Source organism: Taudactylus pleione, unplaced genomic scaffold (genome assembly GCF_031769625.1).
Source record: "Taudactylus pleione unplaced genomic scaffold, aTauple2 ptg002512l, whole genome shotgun sequence".
Classification (NCBI taxonomy): domain Eukaryota; kingdom Metazoa; phylum Chordata; class Amphibia; order Anura; family Myobatrachidae; genus Taudactylus; species Taudactylus pleione.
This window is the reverse complement of record NW_028286895.1, coordinates 62222-86859: the sequence shown is the minus strand read 5'-3', so window position 1 is coordinate 86859 and position 24638 is coordinate 62222. Positions and strand designations below refer to the sequence as shown.

General features: G+C 45.2%; 1 protein-coding gene across 1 annotated transcript in view; it reads right to left on the bottom strand.

Moving 5' to 3' along the window:
• The window catches only part of SLC33A2 (solute carrier family 33 member 2), a 114649-nt gene that overhangs the window by 40698 nt on the left and 49313 nt on the right, over window positions 1-24638 (bottom strand). Inside the window, exons 2-4 of the mRNA XM_088466126.1 lie at window positions 16668-17398; window positions 12103-12250; window positions 8410-8516 (exon numbers count right to left, since the gene is read on the bottom strand). Of these exons, the coding sequence (XP_088322252.1) occupies window positions 8410-8516; window positions 12103-12250; window positions 16668-17388 (976 nt within the window). The 5' untranslated portion in view covers window positions 17389-17398. The remainder of the gene's footprint in view (window positions 1-8409; window positions 8517-12102; window positions 12251-16667; window positions 17399-24638) is intronic.

Below are 24638 nucleotides of genomic sequence, written 5' to 3'. Positions count from 1 at the left end.
TTCATTAGTCATCAGTATCAGTACACAGACAGTGCTTCATTAGTCATCAGTATCCGTACACAGACAGTGCTTCATTAGTCATCAGTATCAGTACACAGACAGTGCTTCATTAGTCATCAGTACACAGACAGTGCTTCATTAGTCATCAGTATCAGTACACAGACAGTGCTTCATTAGTCATCAGTATCAGTACACAGACAGTGCTTCATTAGTCATCAGTATCCGTACACAGACAGTGCTCCATTAGTCATCAGTATCAGTACACAGACAGTGCTTCATTAGTCATCAGTACACAGAGAGTGCTCCATTAGTCATCAGTACACAGAGAGTGCTTCATTAGTCATCAGTATCAGTACACAGACAGTGCTTCATTAGTCATCAGTATCAGTACACAGACAGTGCTTCATTAGTCAGCAGTATCCGTACACAGACAGTGCTTCATTAGTCATCAGTATCCGTACACAGACAGTGCTTCATTAGTCAGCAGTATCAGTACACAGACAGTGCTTCATTAGTCAGCAGTATCAGTACACAGACAGTGCTTCATTAGTCAGCAGTATCAGTACACAGACAGTGCTTCATTAGTCAGCAGTATCAGTACACAGACAGTGCTCCATTAGTCATCAGTACACAGACAGTGCTTCATTAGTCATCAGTACACAGACAGTGCTTCATTAGTGAGCAGTATCAGTACACAGACAGTGCTTCATTAGTCATCAGTACACAGACAGTGCTTCATTAGTGAGCAGTATCAGTACACAGACAGTGCTTCATTAGTGAGCAGTATCAGTACACAGACAGTGCTTCATTAGTCAGCAGTATCAGTACACAGACAGTGCTTCATTAGTCAGCAGTATCAGTGCACAGGCAGTGCTTCATTAGTCAGCAGTATCAGTGCAGATGGTACAACCTGTAATGATACATCCAGAAAAGACAGATCTAGCACTGTGTACCGATATTAAAGGGGCTGATGGAGCGCAGACTGCACTCATAATATGACAAATATCAGACTGTTTTATGTCTATCTCACAAAGACATTTTGATGATTTGCACACACAGTTTGTACTCAGTAAGGGTGTGATCACGTAAGTGCACACCAGACAAAAACTTGCATTTGTGCTCATCAGGAGGCAGATAACTTGTGGGTGCACAAAATGGCCGTAAGATGATGATAACACATAGTCTCTCCTTCATTGCTACTTGCTTTCGCTGTGATCAAAACCACTGTCCACACAAACAGACGGTCTTAGGTCTAATATGCTTCATTATGTCCAATAATAATGTACTGGGACTGTAGTATTTGCCAGTGTTGCCAAGCCACGTCATCTGGAAGAAACAAGCAGCTCATCCACGCCGGGTCCTCATTCACACCAGTTCCTCATCCACGCCACAAAAAGATGTGAATAGATATCATTTTACTCAGCAGAAGCTGCCTGTGCTATGTGACATTCCTATATTCTGTGTGCGATTGCAGCTGTATCTGGACGCGAAATGCTACGTTACAGAGTCAGCGGCTGTAACACTAACATAGCGTTTTGCATTAATTAGAGCCGCAGTCACACACAGAGAACATAGACATGCTGCATATCATTTTACTCAGCAGAAGATGCCTGTGCTATGTGACATTCCTATATTCTGTGTGCGATTGCAGCTGTATCTGGACGCGAAATGCTACGTTACAGAGTCAGCGGCTGTAACACTAACATAGCGTTTTGCATTAGAGCCGCAGTCACACACAGAGAACATAGACATGCTGCATATCATTTTACTCAGCAGAAGATGCTTATGCTATCTATTCACATCACATGTATTTTATAGGGAAAAAGTTGCACGAAAAGTTGCTTGGCGCTACAGAGTCGCACAGCGCTCAAACGTTATGTGTAATGCGACTTGTAGCTCACGGAGGATAGATGTATGTGTACACATCTGTATATGAACCACAAAGGAACTTGGAGTGAAAAAAGCTGCAGTCGCTACATTGTAGCACTTCGAAATACAGATTTAGAGACTCATGCCCGTATTCCATTGCCAGTGAAAAGTCCCAGACTTTACGCCGTTATCGCTAGTTTTCCCTCTAAAAAAGTATCGAGCTCGTCACCACTTTTCGCCTTATTCAATTGCAAAGGACGTGTGAAAAGCGTCCCGGCGAAACTCAAATAGGCGAAAAGTGCTATCAGATTTGGGGAAATCAGCCTGACACCCCCCCAAAACATGCACTGACATGGGGGATCACTATGGATACACCCGAATAGCCCTGATGAAGGTATTTGGGGTGCTTAAATGCTCTCATTAGCTGCTATTTAGCGTCATTGCACAAGTGGTAAAGAATAGCATTTAGCAGGTTTTTTTGGCAAAAATAAGTAGTCCCAGCAAATTTAGGGAACATGAAAGTGGGTGCTAGCATGGTTACATATCGCTAAAGTGAGGTTTTAAAAAAAACTTTAAAAATGCACTTTCAGCAAACACCTGCAATCAAGAAAACACCTGGGACATACTTGGGGGACCCCCCTGAGTCTAATTCGCTCGTTTTTAAGTTTGTCCCCCAACTTTGAATATTCTCGCCCCCAAAACGAATGTAATTTTTGGGTTCTAAAGTATTAATCTCACTTTATTTGACGCAGTTTACCTTTAAATTACAGTCCCAAGGCTGCAGGGGTGTTACCGCAACTTTGCACCCCAAACCCCGAATTCTGCACTTTTTTCCGCCTCCTTTTAGAGGCAAATCTTTCCCGTTGGTTACAAGGCGCAGACTTATCGCATCGGTGAAAAGTCTTTGAAATTGAATACGGGGAAAAGTTCTCGCCTGGCTAAATGACGTCACCGGCAAGAACGGCTTTTCACCAGCAATTGTATACGGCCCTTAGTCGCACACAGATATACAAGTGTCACAAATCAAATTAATCAGCAGAGTCTCCTGGTGAGTTCTACTTGCATTGAATAGCGACTTCGATTACTAGACGCCCAACGCTAGCAGAGTCTTACACAACCTGGTGCGCCGAGAGGGGCTTTATGGTGCAACTGCAGACACATCTCTACTACTGCTCTCTCCCCAATGTAACCCAGGCACATATACTACTGTTCTCTCCTGGTGTAACCCAGGCACATATACTACTGTTCTCTCCTGGTGTAACCCAGGCACATATACTACTGTTCTCTCCTGGTGTAACCCAGGCACATGTACTACTGTTCTCTCCTGGTGTAACCCAGGTGCATGTACTACTGTTCTCTCCTGGTGTAACCCAGGCACATATACTACTGTTCTCTCCTGGTGTAACCCAGGCACATGTACTACTGTTCTCTCCTGGTGTAACCCAGGTGCATGTACTACTGCTCTCTCCCCAATGTAACCCAGGCACATATACTACTGTTCTCTCCTGGTGTAACCCAGGCACATATACTACTGTTCTCTCCTGGTGTAACCCATATATACTACTGTTCTCTCCTGGTGTAACCCAGGCACATATACTACTGTTCTCTCCTGGTGTAACCCAGGCACATATACTACTGTTCTCTCCTGGTGTAACCCAGGCACATATACTACTGTTCTCTCCTGGTGTAACCCAGGCACATACACTACTGTTCTCTCCTGGTGTAACCCAGGCACATATATACTACTGTTCTCTCCTGGTGTAACCCATATATACTACTGTTCTCTCCTGGTGTAACCCAGGCACATATATACTACTGCTCTCTCCTGGTGTAACCCAGGCACATATACTACTGTTCTCTCCTGGTGTAACCCAGGCACATACACTACTGTTCTCTCCTGGTGTAACCCAGGCACATATATACTACTGTTCTCTCCTGGTGTAACCCATATATACTACTGTTCTCTCCTGGTGTAACCCAGGCACATATATACTACTGCTCTCTCCTGGTGTAACCCAGGCACATATATACTACTGTTCTCTCCTGGTGTAACCCATATATACTACTGTTCTCTCCTGGTGTAACCCAGGCACATATATACTACTGTTCTCTCCTGGTGTAACCCATATATACTACTGTTCTCTCCTGGTGTAACCCAGGCACATATATACTACTGTTCTCTCCTGGTGTAACCCATATATACTACTGTTCTCTCCTGGTGTAACCCAGGCACATATACTACTGTTCTCTCCTGGTGTAACCCAGGCACATATATACTACTGTTCTCTCCTGGTGTAACCCATATATACTACTGTTCTCTCCTGGTGTAACCCAGGCACATATATACTACTGCTCTCTCCTGGTGTAACCCAGGCACATATATACTACTGCTCTCTCCTGGTGTAACCCATATATACTACTGTTCTCTCCTGGTGTAACCCAGGCACATATATACTACTGCTCTCTCCTGGTGTAACCCAGGCACATATATACTACTGCTCTCTCCTGGTGTAACCCATATATACTACTGTTCTCTCCTGGTGTAACCCAGGCACATATATACTACTGTTCTCTCCTGGTGTAACCCATATATACTACTGTTCTCTCCTGGTGTAACCCAGGCACATATACTACTGTTCTCTCCTGGTGTAACCCAGGCACATATATACTACTGTTCTCTCCTGGTGTAACCCATATATACTACTGTTCTCTCCTGGTGTAACCCAGGCACATATATACTACTGCTCTCTCCTGGTGTAACCCAGGCACATATATACTACTGCTCTCTCCTGGTGTAACCCATATATACTACTGTTCTCTCCTGGTGTAACCCAGGCACATATATACTACTGCTCTCTCCTGGTGTAACCCAGGCACATATATACTACTGCTCTCTCCTGGTGTAACCCAGGCACATATACTACTGTTCTCTCCTGGTGTAACCCAGACACATATACTACTGTTCTCTCCTGGTGTCACCCATATATACTACTGTTCTCTCCTGGTGTCACCCAGGCATATATACTACTGCTCTCTCCTGGTGCAACCCAGGCACATATACTACTGTTCTCTCCTGGTGTCACCCAGACACTTATATACTACTGTTCTCTCCTGGTGTAACCCAGGCACATATATACTACTGCTCTCTCCTGGTGTAACCCAGGCATATATACTACTGTTCTCTCCTGGTGTAACCCAGACACATATACTACTGTTCTCTCCTGGTGTAACCCAGGCACATGTACTACTGTTCTCTCCTGGTGTAACCCAGGTGCATGTACTACTGTTCTCTCCTGGTGTAACCCAGGCACATATACTACTGTTCTCTCCTGGTGTAACCCAGGTACATATACTACTGTTCTCTCCTGGTGTAACCCAGGCACATACACTACTGTTCTCTCCTGGTGTAACCCAGGCACATATACTACTGTTCTCTCCTGGTGTAACCCAGGTACATATATACTACTGTTCTCTCCTGGTGTAACCCAGGCAAATACACTACTGTTCTCTCCTGGTGTAAGCCAGGCACATATACTACTGTTCTCTCATGGTGTAACCCAGGCACATATACTACTGTTCTCTCCTGGTGTAACCAAGGCGCATATACTACTGTCCTCTCCTGGTGTAACCCATATATACTACTGCTCTCTCCTGGCACATATACTACTGTTCTCTCTACTGTTCTCTCCTGGTGTAACCCAGGTGCATATATATTACTGTTCTCACCTGGTGTAACCCAGGCGCATATATACTACTGTTCTCTCCTGGTGTAACCCAGACACATATACTACTACTCTCTCCTGGTGTAACCCAGACACATATACTACTGTTCTCTCCTGGTGTAACCCAGGCACATATACTACTGTTCTCTCCTGGTGTAACCCAGGCACATATACTACTGTTCTCTCCTGGTGTAACCCAGGCACATATACTACTGTTCTCTCCTGGTGTAACCCATATATACTACTGCTCTCTCCTGGTGTAACCCAGACACATATACTACTACTCTCTCCTGGTGTAACCCAGGCACATATACTACTGTTCTCTCCTGGTGTAACCGAGGCACATATACTACTGTTCTCTCCTGGTGTAACCCAGGCACATATACTACTGTTCTCTCCTGGTATAACCCAGGCGCATATATATTACTGTTCTCACCTGGTGTAACCCAGGCACATACACTACTGTTCTCTCCTGGTGTAACCCAGGCGCATATATACTACTGTTCTCTCCTGGTGTAACCCAGGCGCATATACTACTGTTCTCTCCTGGTGTAACCCATATATACTACTGTTCTCTCCTGGTGTAACCCAGGTGCATATATACTACTGTTCTCTCCTGGTGTAACACATATACACTAATGTTCTCTCCTGGTGTAACCCAGGTGCATATATACTACTGTTCTCTCCTGGTGTAACCCAGGCGCATATATACTACTGTTCTCTCCTGGTGTAACCCAGGCGCATATATACTACTGTTCTCTCCTGGTGTAACCCAGGCGCATATACTACTGTTCTCTCCTGGTGTAACCCAGGCGCATATATATTACTGTTCTCACCTGGTGTAACCCAGGCACATACACTACTGTCCTCTCCTGGTGTAACCCAGGCGCATATATACTACTGTTCTCTCCTGGTGTAACCCAGGTGCATATATACTACTGTTCTCTCCTGGTGTAACACATATACACTAATGTTCTCTCCTGGTGTAACCCAGGTGCATATATACTACTGTTCTCTCCTGGTGTAACCCAGGCACATATACTACTGTCCTCTCCTGGTGTAACCCAGGCGCATATATACTACTGTTCTCTCCTGGTGTAACCCAGGTACATATACTACTGTCCTCTCCTGGTGTAACCCAGGTACATATACTACTGTCCTCTCCTGGTGTAACCCAGGCACATATACTACTGCTCTCTCCTGGTGTAACCCAGGCACATATACTACTGCTCTCTCCTGGTGTAACCCAGGCACATACACTACTGTTCTCTCCTGGTGTAACCTAGGCACATATACTACTGCTCTCTCCTGGTGTAACCCAGGCACATATAATACTGTTCTCTCCTGGTGTAACCCAGGCACATTGTGACCGGACGCCTTTCGCCTAGGCTGTCCCTGGTCACAGGTTAGCGCTTTTGGACTCCCACTCACCGTCAGTGACCGCCTGTCACTGACTCCGCCCACTGCGCCGTGGGCATGTAACGATGCTGCCACCACCAAACTCTACCATCGGCGTTTGGAACAGCTTTTTAGTTACCCTCAGGCTCCTGCCTAGGCACCTGGAACCACTTCTGCTGCGTATGCATTTGACTAACTGCGGACACACCTCCTGTTTGGTGTCGGCTGTTCCCACCTGATCCCTCGCAATGGACCAGGTCTGCACGGTAGCTGCGGCAGAGGGCTTGAACTTGGAGACACGGAGCTCTTACCCAGAACAGCAGGAGAACGGAATAGCGTTTTGGCGCAATTCTGTTGGTCGCAGGATTGAGTCAATTGAAGTAAAGGCAAACGGTGTTTATTTGCTCAATATCTTAAAGAAGACCCTCCCTTCCGTCTGAAGGGGAATATCACACAGAAATCAAACAGCAATTCTCCACAAAGGATTTTCAAAGATGTACCACATACAGGAATCTTATCAGCAGCTCTTCTCCTCAAAGAAGTTACAGGGTTGTACACATACAGGGCTCACAGTCCCTCTTTTTATCTCATTCTTACACACACAGGAGATAGTCTCCGGCCTTTTGACTTAAATGTTATAGCCTTCTAAAACAAAACAACTTATACATTCCTTATAAGTGCATTTTCTCTACAAAATATACATTTAAACCATATAGTGCATAGCCTATTAAGTATACGTTGCTTCATGCACTAATGCATTGCAGATCAGCTGCAGTGCATTACAGCAATACATATATACTTTAATACAGTTTATTATAAACCATGTGCAGTGTGCTTTATACTGTCCTTTTAAAAATGGCGCAACGGCATGAGGGTTAATCCCCTCAATGCCTTGGCAGCCATTTTAGTCACGTGTGGTCGGCCTCCGGCCACACACATATACTACTGTTCTCTCCTGGTGTAACCCAGGCACATATACTACTGCTCCCTCCTGGTGTAACCCAGGCACATATACTACTGCTCCCTCCTGGTGTAACCCAGGCGCATATACTACTGCTCTCTCCTGGTGTAACCCATATATACTACTGTTCTCTCCTGGTGTAACCCAGGCACATATACTACTGTTCTCTCCTGGTGTAACCCATATATACTACTGTTCTCTCCTGGTGTAACACATATATACTACTGTTCTCTCCTGGTGTAACCCAGGCACATATACTACTGTTCTCTCCTGGTGTACAGCTGGTGCACATGCAGAGCTAAGTTTATCCTGCGATACGTTGAGTCTGTAACGTATGTAAAAAGGGCGCTTTTGCCGCATAAATCTGTCGAACTCAACATCAGCCCCTTAATAACCATTTACACATTAACACGGTTTACCAGAGAACTGCAGACAAAGCCGGACATATTCCCATCTCACCTTTTATAATGCTCGTATCCCTGTCCAGTGCAGAGACCAGCAAGGTCTGAAACACGAGACCAGAAACCCGGAAACTGAGCAGTGACCTCAGGAATGGCTGCATTGACCTAGAAGGACAAGAAGCTGACCCATTAGAAAAAAAAAAAAACATAATAAACCGCACAGCAAGTACAGAGGTGTCCTCACTCGCCTTTTCTACTGTCGCGCCCTATCGGCCCGCCTGGTCCAGTGAGACTGTGGTAGTGACGGCATCTTTTCTGTCTCTTTTATTTGCAGGAAATGCAAAGTCGCAAAGCGATGAGTCTCAGACGCACCAAGAGACTGCGATGATTAGTTTGATATACAACTCTTGTGCCTCTGTGTTCAAGAATCAGCACGTGAAGTGCTGCAACGCAATGGCAGCAGCTTTCTTCCACGCAATGGCCGCAGATTTCTTCCACTCCAGGTTCCCTTTACAGACTTCGTTGCACACAGATATACGTATATAAAATTAATGAGCTCCTGGTGTATCATAGTCGCGTCGCATCACGACTTACATATATTTTTATCAAAAAACAAAAAAAAGAGCCGCCTGACGCTAGTAAAGTGGACAGGACCCGACGGGTCACTCATGCCTGGCATACCATGCTGCATGGCGTGTTGAGGCTAGATGAGCAAGGACACAACTGTATAATACAGTAACATATTCATAGACAAGGAAAGTCATACGCTCAACAACCTGGACAACCAGTTATCCCGCTAAGATCCCAGAGGGCAGATCTGAGATACGGTAGGAGCACTCTACAAAGAAGTTACCAGAGATCTGAGAGAAGTCAGAGCACAGGAGACACACAGGAGGAAACAGAAGAGATGTAAAAGAGAACCCTGCTGAGATGGAGAACAGACTAATATGTAAGAGATCCGTGCTCTTGTGCAGATGGAGACCTGAAAGAAAACCAGGGAGGAGATGAGTAGAACCAAGACGAGACAAGGAAGAAGATTTCAGATGTCAGAGAGCTGTGAGACTGATGTATATGAGACTCCTAAGAGACACACAGGAGATAAAAGGAAAGTTTTACAGAGAATCTTGCTGAGAAACAATTAATGAGGCCTGAAAGGACATGTGCGAGAGAACCACAGTCACTTAGGAGGAAACTGGAGAGGACATGTGGGAGAGAACCTTGATCACACCGGTCATCACTGGAGAGATGTGCAGGAGAGCCACGATCACACAGGAGGAAACGGGAGAGGACATGTGCAGGAGAACCACGATCATTGCAGGAGGAAAGAGGAGAAGACGTGCAGGAGAACCATGATCACACAGGAGGAAAGAGGAGAAGACGTGCAGGAGAACCATGATCACACAGGAGGAAAGAGGAGATGACATGTGCATGAGAACCACGATCACGCAGGAGGAAACAGGAGAAGACGTGCAGGAGAACCATGATCACACAGGAGGAAACTGGAGAGGACATGTGCAGGAGAACCATGATTATGCAGGCGGTCACTGGAGAGGAGATTTGTAGAAAAATATTGTTAAGACACAGGGGGTAAAGCTGATAGATGTGTAGAACCATAATCACGTAGGACACTGGAGAGGTGGTGTGTAGGAGAACCCTGCTATGACACACAGGGAGAAGCCTGAGAGAAGTGTTGGAAAACCATGATCACACATGTGGAAACAGAAATATAAGAGAACAATGTTATGACACAGAGGGGGAAGCCTGAGAAGAGATGTGTAGGAGATACATGATCACACAAGAGGACAATGGAAAGAAAAATGTTTAGGAGAACCATTATCAGGCAGGACGACAATGGAGAAGAGATGTGTAGTAGAACCCTGCTATGACACAGAGGGGGAAGCCTGAGAGGAGCGGTATAGGAGAACTATGATGAGGAAAAGAGGTGTAGGACCCTGCTATGACACAGAGGGGAAGTCTTAGAGCAAATGTGTAGGAGGACACTGGAGTAGAGATGTGGAGAGGAACCCTGCTATGACTGAGGGAGAAACCTGAGAGGGGGATGAGTAGCAGAAGCATGAGGAGGAGAGGGGATGTGTAGCAGAAGCATGAGGAGGAGAGGGGATGTGTAGCAGAAGCATGATGAGGAGAGGGGATGTGTAGCAGAAGCATGATGAGGAGAGGGGATGTGTAGCAGAAGCATGATGAGGAGAGGGGATGTGTAGCAGAAGCATGATGAGGAGAGGGGATGTGTAGCAGAAGCATGATGAGGAGAGGGGATGTGTAGCAAAAGCATGATGAGGAGAGGGGATGAGTAGGAGAACATTGAGGAGAGGGGATGTGTAGCAGAACCATGAGGAGGAGAGGGGATGTGTAGCAGAACCATGATGAGGAGAGGGGATGTGTAGCAGAACCATGATGAGGAGAGGGGATGTTTAGGAGAACCATAATGAGGAGAAGGGATGTGTAGGAGAACAATGATGAGGAGAGGGGATGTGTAGGAGAACCCTGATGAGAGGGGATGAGTAGGAGAACCATGATGAGGAGAAGGGAGGTGTAGGAGAACCATGATGAGGAGAAGGGAGGTGTAGGAGAACCATGATGAGGAGAAGGGAGGTGTAGGAGAACCATGATGAGGAGAAGGGATGTGTAGGAGAACCATGATGAGGAGAAGGGATGTGTAGGAGAACCATGATGAGGAGTAGGGATGTGTAGGAGAACCATGATGAGGAGAAGGGATGTGTAGGAGAACCATGATGAGGAGAAGGGATGTGTAGGAGAACCATGATGAGGAGAAGGGATGTGTAGGAGAACCATGATGAGGAGAAGGGATGTGTAGGAGAACCATGATGAGGAGAGGGGATGTGTAGGAGAACCATGATGAGGAGAAGGGATGTGTAGGAGAACCATGATGAGGAGAGGGGATGTTTAGGAGAACCATGATGAGGAGAGGGGATGTTTAGGAGAACCATGATGAGGAGAGGGGATGTTTAGGAGAACCATGATGAGGAGAGGGGATGTTTAGGAGAACCATGATGAGGAGAAGGGATGTGTAGGAGAACCATGATGAGGAGAGGGGATGTGTAGGAGAACCATGATGAGGAGAGGGGATGTGTGTAGGAGAAGCATGATGAGGAGAAGGGATGTGTAGGAGAACCATGATGAGGAGAAGGGATGTGTAGGAGAACCATGATGTGGAGAGGGGATGTGTAGGAGAACCATGATGAGGAGAAGGGATGTGTAGGAGAACCATGATGAGGAGAGGGGATGTGTAGGAGAACCCTGATGAGGATAAGGAATTTTTAGGAGAACCATGATGAGGAGAGGGGGATGTGTAGGAGAACCATGATGAGGAGAGGGGATGTGTAGGAGAAGCATGATGTGGAGAGGGGATGTGTAGGAGAAGCATGATGTGGAGAGGGGATGTGTAGGAGAATATTGATGATAGAGATGTTTCGTCTAGAAAGAGACTTGCAGAAAGAGGAGGAAGAGAGGGGTTATAAAGCAGAAACTGGTCCGAAGCAATAATTCCCACTAGTGTGTCAGGACACCAAGCTGGAAATATCACATGAAGTTTGAGAGTAGAAAGGGGAATGCTATTTGAATAATTTCCACTGTAAACCTAAAAATAGTTAAAACTTAGTTTGTTTTTAAAAACAAAAACGTATGTATTCATGTAGCAGTGGCTGGTGTGTCCCATAGCTGGACAGGCTGGAAGGTGCTGGCCTATCGGACTAGATAAAACACCACTTACCGACCCTTTCCTAACATCACACCTCCAAGAGTAGATCCAGCAATGGAGGCGGCCAATGAAAGGATCCCGTTCCAGACTCCCAGCTCAGCAGGGGAGACCCCCTGATCCAGCAACAAAAGTGGGACCATGCTGAGAGACCCCTGTTCACCTATGAAGCAACAGCAAACATGATATAACCTGGTCATACAAAAACAATATAAATAAATGTACATATACAGTATATATACATACATACATACATACATACACACATAAAAATAAAGAGGTGGAACGCATGACATTGTGTAAAATGTAACGTTTTGGGTGGGGTGATCGTAAATGCTCAGAGGACACCTAAAATATATTTTTAAAATCACATACAGATGTGTCCTCATACATCTAGCCACAATACGCCACGCAGTGCAACTTGCCTGGTGTGAGTGTGCCGCCAGGATAATGCTGAGTAATGTGATATGTGACACCTGTATATCTGTGTGCTCCTGAGTCTGTATATAGGAGACTGCGCTGAGTAATGTGATATGTGACACCTGTATATCTGTGTGCTCCTGAGTCTGTATATAGGAGACTGTGCTGAGTAATGTGATATGTGACACCTGTATATCTGTGTGCTCCTGAGTTTGTATATGGGAGACTGCGCTGAGTAATGTGATATGTGACACCTGTATATATGTGTGCTCCTGAGTCTGTATATGGGAGACTGCGCTGAGTAATGTGATATGTGACACCTGTATATCTGTGTGCTCCTGAGTCTGTATATGGGAGACTGTGCTGAGTAATGTGATATGTGACACCTGTATATCTGTGTGCTCCTGAGTCTGTATATAGGAGACTGTGCTGAGTAATGTGATATGTGACACCTGTATATATGTGTGCTCCTGAGTCTGTATATGGGAGACTGCGCTGAGTAATGTGATATGTGACACCTGTATATCTGTGTGCTCCTGAGTCTGTATATGGGAGACTGTGCTGAGTAATGTGATATGTGACACCTGTATATCTGTGTGCTCCTGAGTCTGTATATAGGAGACTGCGCTGAGTAATGTGATATGTGACACCTGTATATCTGTGAGCTCCTGAGTCTGTATATAGGAGACTGTGCTGAGTAATGTGATATGTGACACCTGTATATCTGTGTGCTCCTGAGTCTGTATATGGGAGACTGTGCTGAGTAATGTGATATGTGACACCTGTATATCTGTGTGCTCCTGAGTCTGTATATAGGAGACTGCACTGAGTAATGTGATATGTGACACCTGTATATCTGTGAGCTCCTGAGTCTGTATATGGAGACTGCGCTGAGTAATGTGATATGTGATACCTGTATATCTGTGTGCTCCTGAGTCTGTATATAGGAGACTGCGCTGAGTAATGTGATATGTGACACCTGTATATCTGTGTGCTCCTGAGTCTGTATATAGGAGACTGCGCTGAGTAATGTGACACCTGTATATCTGTGTGCTCCTGAGTCTGTATATGGGAGACTGAGCTGAGTAATGTGATGTGTGACACCTGTATATCTGTGTGCTCCTGAGTCTGTATATAGGAGACTGCGCTGAGTAATGTGATATGTGACACCTGTATATCTGTGTGCTCCTGAGTCTGTATATAGGAGACTGCGCTGAGTAATGTGATATGTGACACCTGTATATCTGTGTGCTCCTGAGTCTGTATATGGGAGACTGTGCTGAGTAATGTGATATGTGACACCTGTATATCTGTATGCTCCTGAGTCTGTATATAGGAGACTGCGCTGAGTAATGTGATATGTGACACCTGTATATCTGTCTGCTCCTGAGTCTGGATATAGGAGACTGCGCTGAGTAATGTGACACCTGTATATCTGTGTGCTCCTGAGTCTGTATATGGGAGACTGTGCTGAGTAATGTGATACCTGTATATCTGTGTGCTCCTGAGTCTGTATATAGGAGACTGCGCTGAGTAATGTGATATGTGACACCTGTATATCTGTGTGCTCCTGAGTCTGTATATGGGAGACTGCGCTGAGTAATGTGGTATGTGACACCTGTATATCTGTGTGCTCCTGAGTCTGTATATAGGAGACTGGGCTGAGTAATGTGATATGTGACACCTGTATATCTGTGTGCTCCTGAGTCTGTATATAGGAGACTGGGCTGAGTAATGTGATATGTGACACCTGTATATCTGTGTGCTCCAGAGTCTGTATATAGGAGACTGGGCTGTGTAATGTGATATGTGACACCTGTATATCTGTGTGCTCCTGAGTCTGTATATAGGAGACTGCGCTGAGTAATGTGATATGTGACACCTGTTTATCTGTGTGCTCCTGAGTCTGTATATAGGAGACTGGGCTGAGTAATGTGATATGTGACACCTGTATATCTGTGTGCTCCTGAGTCTGTATATGGGAGACTGCGCTGAGTAATGTGATATGTGACACCTGTATATCTGTGTGCTCCTGAGTCTGTATATGGGAGACTGCACTGAGTAATGTGATATGTGACACCAGTATATCTGTGTGCTCCTGAGTCTGTATATAGGAGACTGCGCTAAGTAATGTGATATGTGACACCTGTATATCTGTGTGCTCCTGAGTCTGTATATGGGAGACTGCGCTGAGTAATGTGACACCTGTATATCTGTGTGCTCCTGAGTCTGTATATGGAGACTGTGCTGAGTAATGTGATGTGTGACACCTGTATATATGTGTGCTCCTGAGTCTGTATATAGGAGACTGCGCTAAGTAATGTGAAATGTGACACCTGTATATCTGTGTGCTCCTGAGTCTGTATATGGAGACTGTGCTGAGTAATGTGATGTGTGACACCTGTATATCTGTGTGCTCCTGAGTCTGTATATGGGAGACTGCGCTGAGTAATGTGATATGTGACACATATATATCGGTGTGCTCCTGATTCTGTATATAGGAGACTGCGCTGAGTAATGTGATATGTGACACCTGTATATCTGTGTGCTCCTGAGTCTGTATATGGAGACTGCGCAGAGTAATGTGATATGTGACACCTGTATATCTGTGTGCTCCTGAGTCTGTATATGGGAGACTGCGCTGAGTAATGTGATATGTGACACCTGTATGTCTGTGTGCTCCTGAGTCTGTATATGGGAGACTGCGCTGAGTAATGTGATATGTGACACCTGTATATCTGTGTGCTCCTGAGTGTGTATATGGGAGACTGCGCTGAGTAATGTGATATGTGACACATATATATCGGTGTGCTCCTGAGTCTGTATATGGGAGACTGCGCTGAGTAATGTGATATGTGACACCTGTATATCTGTGTGCTCCTGAGTCTGTATATGGAGACTGAGCTGAGTAATGTGATATGTGACACATATATATCTGTGTGCTCCTGATTCTGTATATAGGAGACTGCGCTGAGTAATGTGATATGTGACACCTGTATATCTGTGTGCTCCTGAGTCTGTATATGGGAGACTGCGCTGAGTAATGTGACACCTGTATATCTGTGTGCTCCTGAGTGTGTATATGGGAGACTGCGCTGAGTAATGTGATATGTGACACCTGTATATCTGTGTGCTCCTGAGTCTGTATATAGGAGACTGCGCTGAGTAATGTGATATGTGACACCTGTATATCTGTGTGCTCCTGAGTCTGTATATGGGAGACTGCGCAGATTAATGTGTAACAGGGTCACGCTCGCTCCGTGTACTGTGTTTAACAGGGTCACGCTCGCTCCGTGTACTGTGTGTAACAGGGTCACGCTCGCTCCGTTGACCCTTTCAGAGAGAAGAAATACCCGTGTTGATCATGAAATTACTGGGTTGAAATGATAGACCCGGTAATTTGGTTCTCTGTCTGAAAGGGGTATTATTGGACCGTGGTCACCTCGCAAATGTTCTGAATTATCGATGTTGTGATCACATTATTGCACTAGATGGGGCCACACAAGAAAATAATATAAATTATATTACCACTAATATCAGACGTGAGAACAAGTAGAATGATGAATTACATGGTTTTGTAGTTTACCCAGAAAGTATACAATTGGGAAACCGGCTGCGTTAATACCGACAGCCGGCTTCCCGACTGTCATATCCCGTGGAGGGTGAAATGCAGGGCGTCTAGATGAAGACGCCTGACATTTCCCCCGACGCCGGGATACCGGCATCGCGATCGAAGGAATGCCGGGCGCCGCGAGCGGACAGCTGCCGGGAGGGAGGGCTAGGTTTAGGGCACCCGGGTGGGACTTAGGGTTAGGCTAGAGGGAGGGAGGTTTAGGCACCCCCCCCAGGGACTTAGGTTTAGGCAACGGGGAAGGGGGGGGATTAGGGTTAGGCACCCCTAAGGAGGGTTAGGGTTAGGGGGTTAAGTTATTTTATACTTACCTAAGCAACGATCGGGATTTCCAGCGCTGTTGGGCTTCCGCTGCCCGTCTCAGCTCGCCTGTCGGCCAGGCGCTGCCGGGAATCGAACCAATTCCACTCAGAAGACAGGAATTATCCCAACAGCTGAGGTTCCTTTCCATGTAAGAATATTGTAATAAAAACACGTAATAATGTATTATACAACACAGGTATGTGCAACATAGTTGCCCCTCGCTCACCCAGTTTGTAGATTAGGACATACACAATGGTCCACGTTGTCCCTGGGACTTGTAGAACTCTCCACACAACATCTTTGTGGCTCAGTCTCCTCAGGGAGTCCTTCGGGTTCCCGCGATGACCCAACACTTCTCCTTTAAAGGTTCTTGCCCAGGAAACACACAACATGGCCAGCAAGTATCCCACCGCAAGAAGCAGGAAGACCATTCTCCAGCCCAGGGCACTCAGCAAGGTGAGAGCACCACCTCCTGCCACCACTGATCCCAGCTTGTAGGCCACCACTTGGAGAGAATTACCCAATCCCACCTGTTCCTGGGACAGTACTGCCACCGACACTGCGTCTAACGCCACATCCTGCACTGAGGCAAGTACATGCATAAGCAGGAGAAGCCAGGCTAGGTACTGAAAGGCAGATCCAGGCGGGAGGAGGGAGCAGAGGAGGCAACATAAGCACAGACCTCCGGTACTGAGCAAGAGCCAAGTCCTACGGCTCCATACCCCATCCACCAATGGAGACCACAACACCTTCAGCAGCCATGGCACATACAAGACCCTTGTTAGGCCAATGTGAGATAGGGAGAGGCCCTGAGTGCGGAGAAGAACAGGAAGGAGACCAGACTGGAGACCGTAGGGAAAACCTTGGACCAGGTAAAGGACACCCAGCGGGATGTATGGACTGACCATGGCTGTGTGTTCTCCACGGTGATGTAGCATCTTGTCCATGGCCAAGAGACTGGAAAACACAGATAAAATGTTTCTGTAATGGAAAGTCCAATTACTGTGACACATCCCACAATCACACACTAAGAAACCCTTTCATAAAGAAAATGTAAACAGAACACAGAAAACGCATCCAAACCCAAATGCACCCATTGGGCTGGATTACAGCTTAGTTCTTTGTTTATAGGGATACGTGTGATTCATACATTTTCCATATTACAGTACACAGAGCAACAGACAGTATAGGCTACTGCATTCTCTTATTACACTGAGCAACACAGTATAGGCTACTGCATTGTCTTATTACACAGAGCAACACAGTATAGACTACTGCATTCTCTTATTACACAGAACAACACAGTATAGACTACTGCATTCTCTTATTACAGAGAGCAACAGACAGTATAGACTACTGCATTCTCGGATTACGGTTATTACACAGAGTAACAGACAGTATAGACTACTGCATTCTCTTATTACACAGAGCAACACACAGTATAGGCTACTGCATTCTCTTACTACACAGAGCAACAGACAGTATAGGCTACTGCATTCTCTTATTACACAGAGCAACAGACAGTATAGGCTACTGCATTCTCTTACTACACAGAGCAACAGACAGTATAGGCTACTGCATTCTCTTATTACAGTTATTACACAGAGCAACAGACACCATAGACTACTGCATTCTCTTATTACACTGAGCAACAGACACCATAGACTACTGCATTCTCTTATTACACTGAGCAACAGACAGTATAGGCTACTGCATTGTCTTATTACACAGAGCAACAGACAGTATAGGCTACTGCATTGTCTTATTACACAGAGCAACACAGTATAGACTACTGCATTCTCTTATTACACAGAACAACACAGTATAGACTACTGCATTCTCTTATTACAGAGAGCAACAGACAGTATAGACTACTGCATTCTCGGATTACGGTTATTACACAGAGTAACAGACAGTATAGACTACTGCATTCTCTTATTACACAGAGCAACACACAGTATAGGCTACTGCATTCTCTTATTACACAGAGCAACAGACAGTATAGGCTACGGCATTCTTTTATTATACAGAGCATCATACAGTATAGGCTACTGCATTCTCTTATTACACAGAGCAACCGACAGTATAGGCTACTGCATTCTCTTATTACACAGAGCAACAGACAGTATAGACTACTGCATTCTCTTATTACACTGAGCAACAGACACCACAGACTACTGCATTCTCTTATTACACTGAGCAACAGACATTATAGGCTACAGCATTCTCTTATTACGCAGAGCATCATACAGTATAGGCTACGGCATTCTTTTATTACACAGAGCATCATACAGTATAGGCTACTGCATTCTCTTATTACACAGAGCAACAGACAGTATAGGCTACTGCATTCTCTTATTACAGTTATTACACAGAGCAACAGACAGTATAGACTACTGCATTCTCTTATTACACAGAGCAACAGACAGTATAGACTACTGCATTCTCTTATTACACAGACAAAACAGACAGTATAGGCTACTCTATTCTCTTATTACAGAGAGCAACAGACAGTATAGGCTACTGCATTCTCTTATTACACAGACAAAACAGACAGTATAGACTACTGCATTCTCTTATTACACAGAGCAACAGACAGTATAGGCTACTGCATTCTCTTACAGTTATTACACAGAGCAACAGACAGTATAGACTACTGCATTCTCTTATTACACAGACAAAACAGACAGTATAGACTACTGCATTCTCTTATTACACAGACAAAACAGACAGTATAGACTACTGCATTCTCTTATTACACAGAGCAACAGACAGTATAGGCTACTGCATTCTCGGATTACGGTTATTACACAGAGTAACAGACAGTATAGACTACTGCATTCTCTTATTACACAGACAAAACAGACAGTATAGACTACTGCATTCTCTTATTACAGAGAGCAACAGACAGTATAGACTACTGCATTCTCGGATTACGGTTATTACACAGAGTAACAGACAGTATAGGCTACTGCATTCTCTTATTACACTGAGCAACAGACACCACAGACTACTGCATTCTCTTATTACACTGAGCAACAGACATTATAGGCTACAGCATTCTCTTATTACGCAGAGCATCATACAGTATAGGCTACGGCATTCTTTTATTACACAGAGCATCATACAGTATAGGCTACTGCATTCTCTTATTACACAGAGCAACCGACAGTATAGGCTACTGCATTCTCTTATTACACAGAGCAACAGACAGTATAGACTACTGCATTCTCTTATTACACTGAGCAACAGACACCATAGACTACTGCATTCTCTTATTACACTGAGCAACAGACAATATAGGCTACTGCATTGTCTTATTACACAGAGCAACACAGTATAGACTACTGCATTCTCTTATTACACAGAACAACACAGTATAGACTACTGCATTCTCTTATTACAGAGAGCAACAGACAGTATAGACTACTGCATTCTCGGATTACGGTTATTACACAGAGTAACAGACAGTATAGACTACTGCATTCTCTTATTACACAGAGCAACACACAGTATAGGCTACAGCATTCTCTTATTACGCAGAGCATCATACAGTATAGGCTACGGCATTCTTTTATTACACAGAGCATCATACAGTATAGGCTACTACATTCTCTTATTACACAGAGCAACCGACAGTATAGGCTACTGCATTCTCTTATTACACAGAGCAACCGACAGTATAGGCTACTGCATTCTCTTATTACACAGAGCAACAGACAGTATAGGCTACTGCATTCTCTTATTACAGTTATTACACAGAGCAACAGACAGTATAGACTACTGCATTCTCTTATTACACAGACAAAACAGACAGTATAGACTACTGCATTCTCTTATTACACAGAGCAACAGACAGTATAGGCTACTGCATTCTCTTACAGTTATTACACAGAGCAACAGACAGTATAGACTACTGCATTCTCTTATTACACAGACAAAACAGACAGTATAGACTACTGCATTCTCTTATTACACAGACAAAACAGACAGTATAGACTACTGCATTCTCTTATTACACAGAGCAACAGACAGTATAGGCTACTCCATTCTCTTATTACAGAGAGCAACAGACAGTATAGCCTACTACATTCTCTTATTACACAGAGCAACCGACAGTATAGGCTACTGCATTCTCTGATTACGGTTATTACACAGAGTAACAGACAGTATAGACTACTGCATTCTCTTATTACACAGAGTAACAGACAGTATAGGCTACTGCAATCTCTGATTACACTGAGCAACAGACAGTATAGCCTACTACATTCTCTTATTACACAGAGCAACCGACAGTATAGGCTACTGCATTCTCTTAGTACACAGAGCAACCGACAGTATAGGCTACTGCATTCTCTTATTACACAGAGCAACAGACAGTATAGGCTACTGCATTCTCTTATTACAGTTATTACACAGAGCAACAGATAGTATAGACTACTGCATTCTCTTATTACAGTTATTACACAGAGCAACAGACAGTATAGACTACTGCATTCTCTTATTACACATAGCAACAGACAGTATAGGCTACTGCATTCTCTTATTACAGTTATTACACAGAGCAACAGACACCATAGACTACTGCATTCTCTTATTACACAGAGCAACAGACAGTATAGACTGCTGCATTCTCTTATTACACAGAGCAACAGACAGTATAGGCTACTGCATTCTCTTATTACAGTTATTACACAGAGCAACAGACAGTATAGACTACTGCAATCTCTTATTACACAGAGCAACAGACAGTATGGACTACTGCATTCTCTTATTACACAGAGCAACACAGTATATGCTACTGCAATCTCTTATTACACAGAGCAACAGACAGTATAATCTGAGGAAGCCGCTGACTGATATTGGAGGCGGAGAAAGGCGCAATCTATTTGTGATCCCCACTTCCGGCTAGACACGCTGACCATCATGGTGAACTGACTGCATGTTGAAAACTTCTAATTAGGTACCGGTACCTGTTAATGCAAGTCTGCCACGTTTAGGACTGTGTGTCCTATATGCAGCATTTTAACATAACAATATAGCTGCTTGCTACAAATGTTAAGCGGATCTGAAGTGGGATGTTTTAAAATGAGCCTTATACATATGATATAACTAATCATGTACTAACCAAGCATACTGGGTGAAGTCCCATTACTAATACTACGAAACAGACTTGTTCTTATGGATCATCATCATTTATATGGCGCCACAAGTGTTCCGCAGCGCCTTACAAAGTACATAGACAAATAAGTAAAAATTGACTTACAATACGCTATACAATACAGGTCATGGATAAACATTGCTATATTAGCGACCTTTCCGCCCACATAAGCAGCCACGTGTTAGTTGCCCTAGTGGGGAGTAAGAGATCAATTAAATTGCAGTAGGGAGAAGCACAAGAGGGTAGAGGGCCCTGCTCGAAAGAGCTTACATTCTTTAAGGGAGGGGAAGACAAACAGGAGTGACACAGAAGGGGTAGGCGGGGAGGAAGGAAGATGTAGCAGCAAGTTAGGATGAGAGCTGGAAGGCTATAATGAAATAGTGGGTCTTAAGAGCTCGTTTGAAAGATTGTAGAGAGGTGCAGAGTCTGATGGGGAGAGGGAGGGAGTTCCAAAGGTGAGGAGCAGCATGGGCAAAATCTTGGAGTCGGGAGTGGAAGTAATCAATTGGCATGAAAGGCGGCGTGTATTAAGTGAACGAAGAGGGCGGACAGAAGAGTGAAGGGAGATGAGATCAGAGATGTAAATGGGAGAGGAATGGGTGAGGGCTTTGTAAGTGAGTGTGAGAGCCTTGAATTGGGTTCTGAAAGGGAATGGGAGCCAGTGGAGGGCTTGTAGGAGAGGGGAGGCAGATGTAGAGCGTTTGGAGAGGAAGATGAGCCAAGCAGCAGCATTGAGCACAGACTGGAGAGGAGAGAGATGGGATTTGGGAAGGCCAGCTAGGAGAAGGTTACAGTAGTTCAATCTGGACATGAGCAGTGAATGTACAAGGGTTTTGGTAGCATCCTGGGTGAGAAAGGGTCTGATCTTGGAAATATTCTTGAGATGGAAACGACAGGACTGCGAGAGGTTCTGAATGTGTGGTTTGAAGGAGAGGGAAGAGTCCAGGATGACTCCAAGACAATGCACTTTGGGACTAGATGAGACAGTTATGCCATCTATTAATAAAGAAATAGTGGGACATAATGTTACGTGGGAGGGTGGGAAGACTATCAGCTCAGTTTTAGACATATTAAGTTTGAGAAATCGCTGGGACATGCAGGAAGAGATAGCAGAGAGACAGTTCGAGATACGAGTCAGTAGAGAGGGGGAAAGATCAGGTGAGGAGAGGTAGATCTGAGTATCACCAGCATAGAGATGATAATGGAGGTCAAAAGAGCTGATGAGTTTACCTAGAGAAGACATATAGAGAGAGAATAGGAGAGGTCCAAGAACAGAACCTTGGGGAACACCTACTGTAAGAGGCTGTGGGGGGGAGGAGTCACCATGAGAGGAAACAGAGAAGGAACGGTCAGAGAGGTAGGAGGACAGCCAGGAGAGAGCAGTGTCACGTAGACCAAGGGAGTGAAGGATATGCAGCAGTAGAGGGTGGTCCACAGTGTCAAAAGCAGCAGAGAGGTCAAGGAGAATGAGCAGGGAGTAGTGGCCCTTGGATTTGGCAGCAAGGAGGTCGTTGCTGACTTTTGTGAGGGCAGTTTCAGTGGAGTGGAGAGAATGGAAGCCAGACTGAAAAGGGTGAAGGAGGGAGTGGGAGGTAAGAAATGTGGTGAGGCGGTTGTAAACAATACGCTCAAGGAGTTTGGAGGCAAAAGGGAGGAGAGAGATTGGTCGGTAGTTAGAGAGAATGTTAGGATCAAGGTTAGGTTTTTTAAGAATGGGGGAGACAAGGGCATGCTCGAATGCAGAAGGAACAGTGCCAGAAGAGAGGGAGAGATTAAGGAGGTGTGCAAGATGGAGAGAGGTAGCGGAGGAGGTGGGAGGGGATAGGGTCAAGGGGAGAGGTGGAAGGGGGGGGGGGGGGGGGAGGACTGGATTAGGGCTTTAACTTCCTCTCCAGTCACAGGGGAGAAGCATGTCAGTCAGTAAAATGGATCGGGAGGGGTGATCCGGGAAAGGAGGAGGTGGAGAGCTGGGGGACTGGTTGGATAAGATGTCCTGACGTATGGAATAAATTTTAGATGTGAAATAGGTAGCAAAGTCAGTGGCAGAGAGCGAGGAGGGGGTGGGCAGAGGAGGGAGTTGAAGGTGGAAAAGAGACGCTGGGGATTTGAGGACAGTGAGGAGATGAGATTCTTGAAATATGACTGTTTAGAGAGGGAAAGGGCAGCACTGTAGGATGAGAGCATGAATTTGAAATGGAGAAAATCTGCCTGAGAGCGTGATCTTCTCCACTGTCGCTCGGTGGTTTGTGAACATTTTTGCAGGATTCTGGTGCATTTGGAATGTCAGGGTTGAGGTGTGGATATGCGAGGGTGAGTAGTGATCGCCGGAGCAACAGAGTCAAGGGCAGAAGTAAGGGAGGCATTGTATAGGGAAGCAGCCTGTTCAGCGCAGGCGAAAGAGTATAGGGGAGAGAAGTGAGTCAAGTAGGGAAGAAAAGAAAGCAGTGTCGATAGCTTCAATGTTACGCTTAGTGATGGTGGCTTTTGGAGATAGAGGTGATGGTCAGAGAGGGGGAATGGGGAATTGGAGTAGGCAGAAATATCACAACGGTGAGTGAATACCAGATCAAGCAAATACCCACTCGCATGGGAAGGTGAGGAGGTCCATTGGGAGAGTCCAAATAAGGAAGTGAGGGTGAGTAGTTTGGAGGCAGCAGATTCTGTGGGGATATCAATAGGAATATTGAAGTCACCGAGGATAATAAAGGGAAGGTCTGAGGAGAGAAAGTGAGTGAGCCAGGAAGCAAAGTTGTCAAGGAACTTGGAGGGAGGGCCAGGGGGACGGTAGATGACAGCTACTCTGAGGTGTACTGGTTGAAAGAGGCGTATAGCATGAACTTCAAATGTGGAGAATGTAAGGGATGGTTCTGATGGTATATGTTGGTATGAGTAACCAGGGGATAGAAGGACCCCAACACCACCGCCAAGGCGAACCTCAGGCCTGGGGGTGTGGGAGAAGGTGAGGCCCCCACAAGAGAGAGCTGCAGGAGAAGTGGTGTCAGAGGGTAAAATCCAGGTTTCAGTAATGGCTAGGAG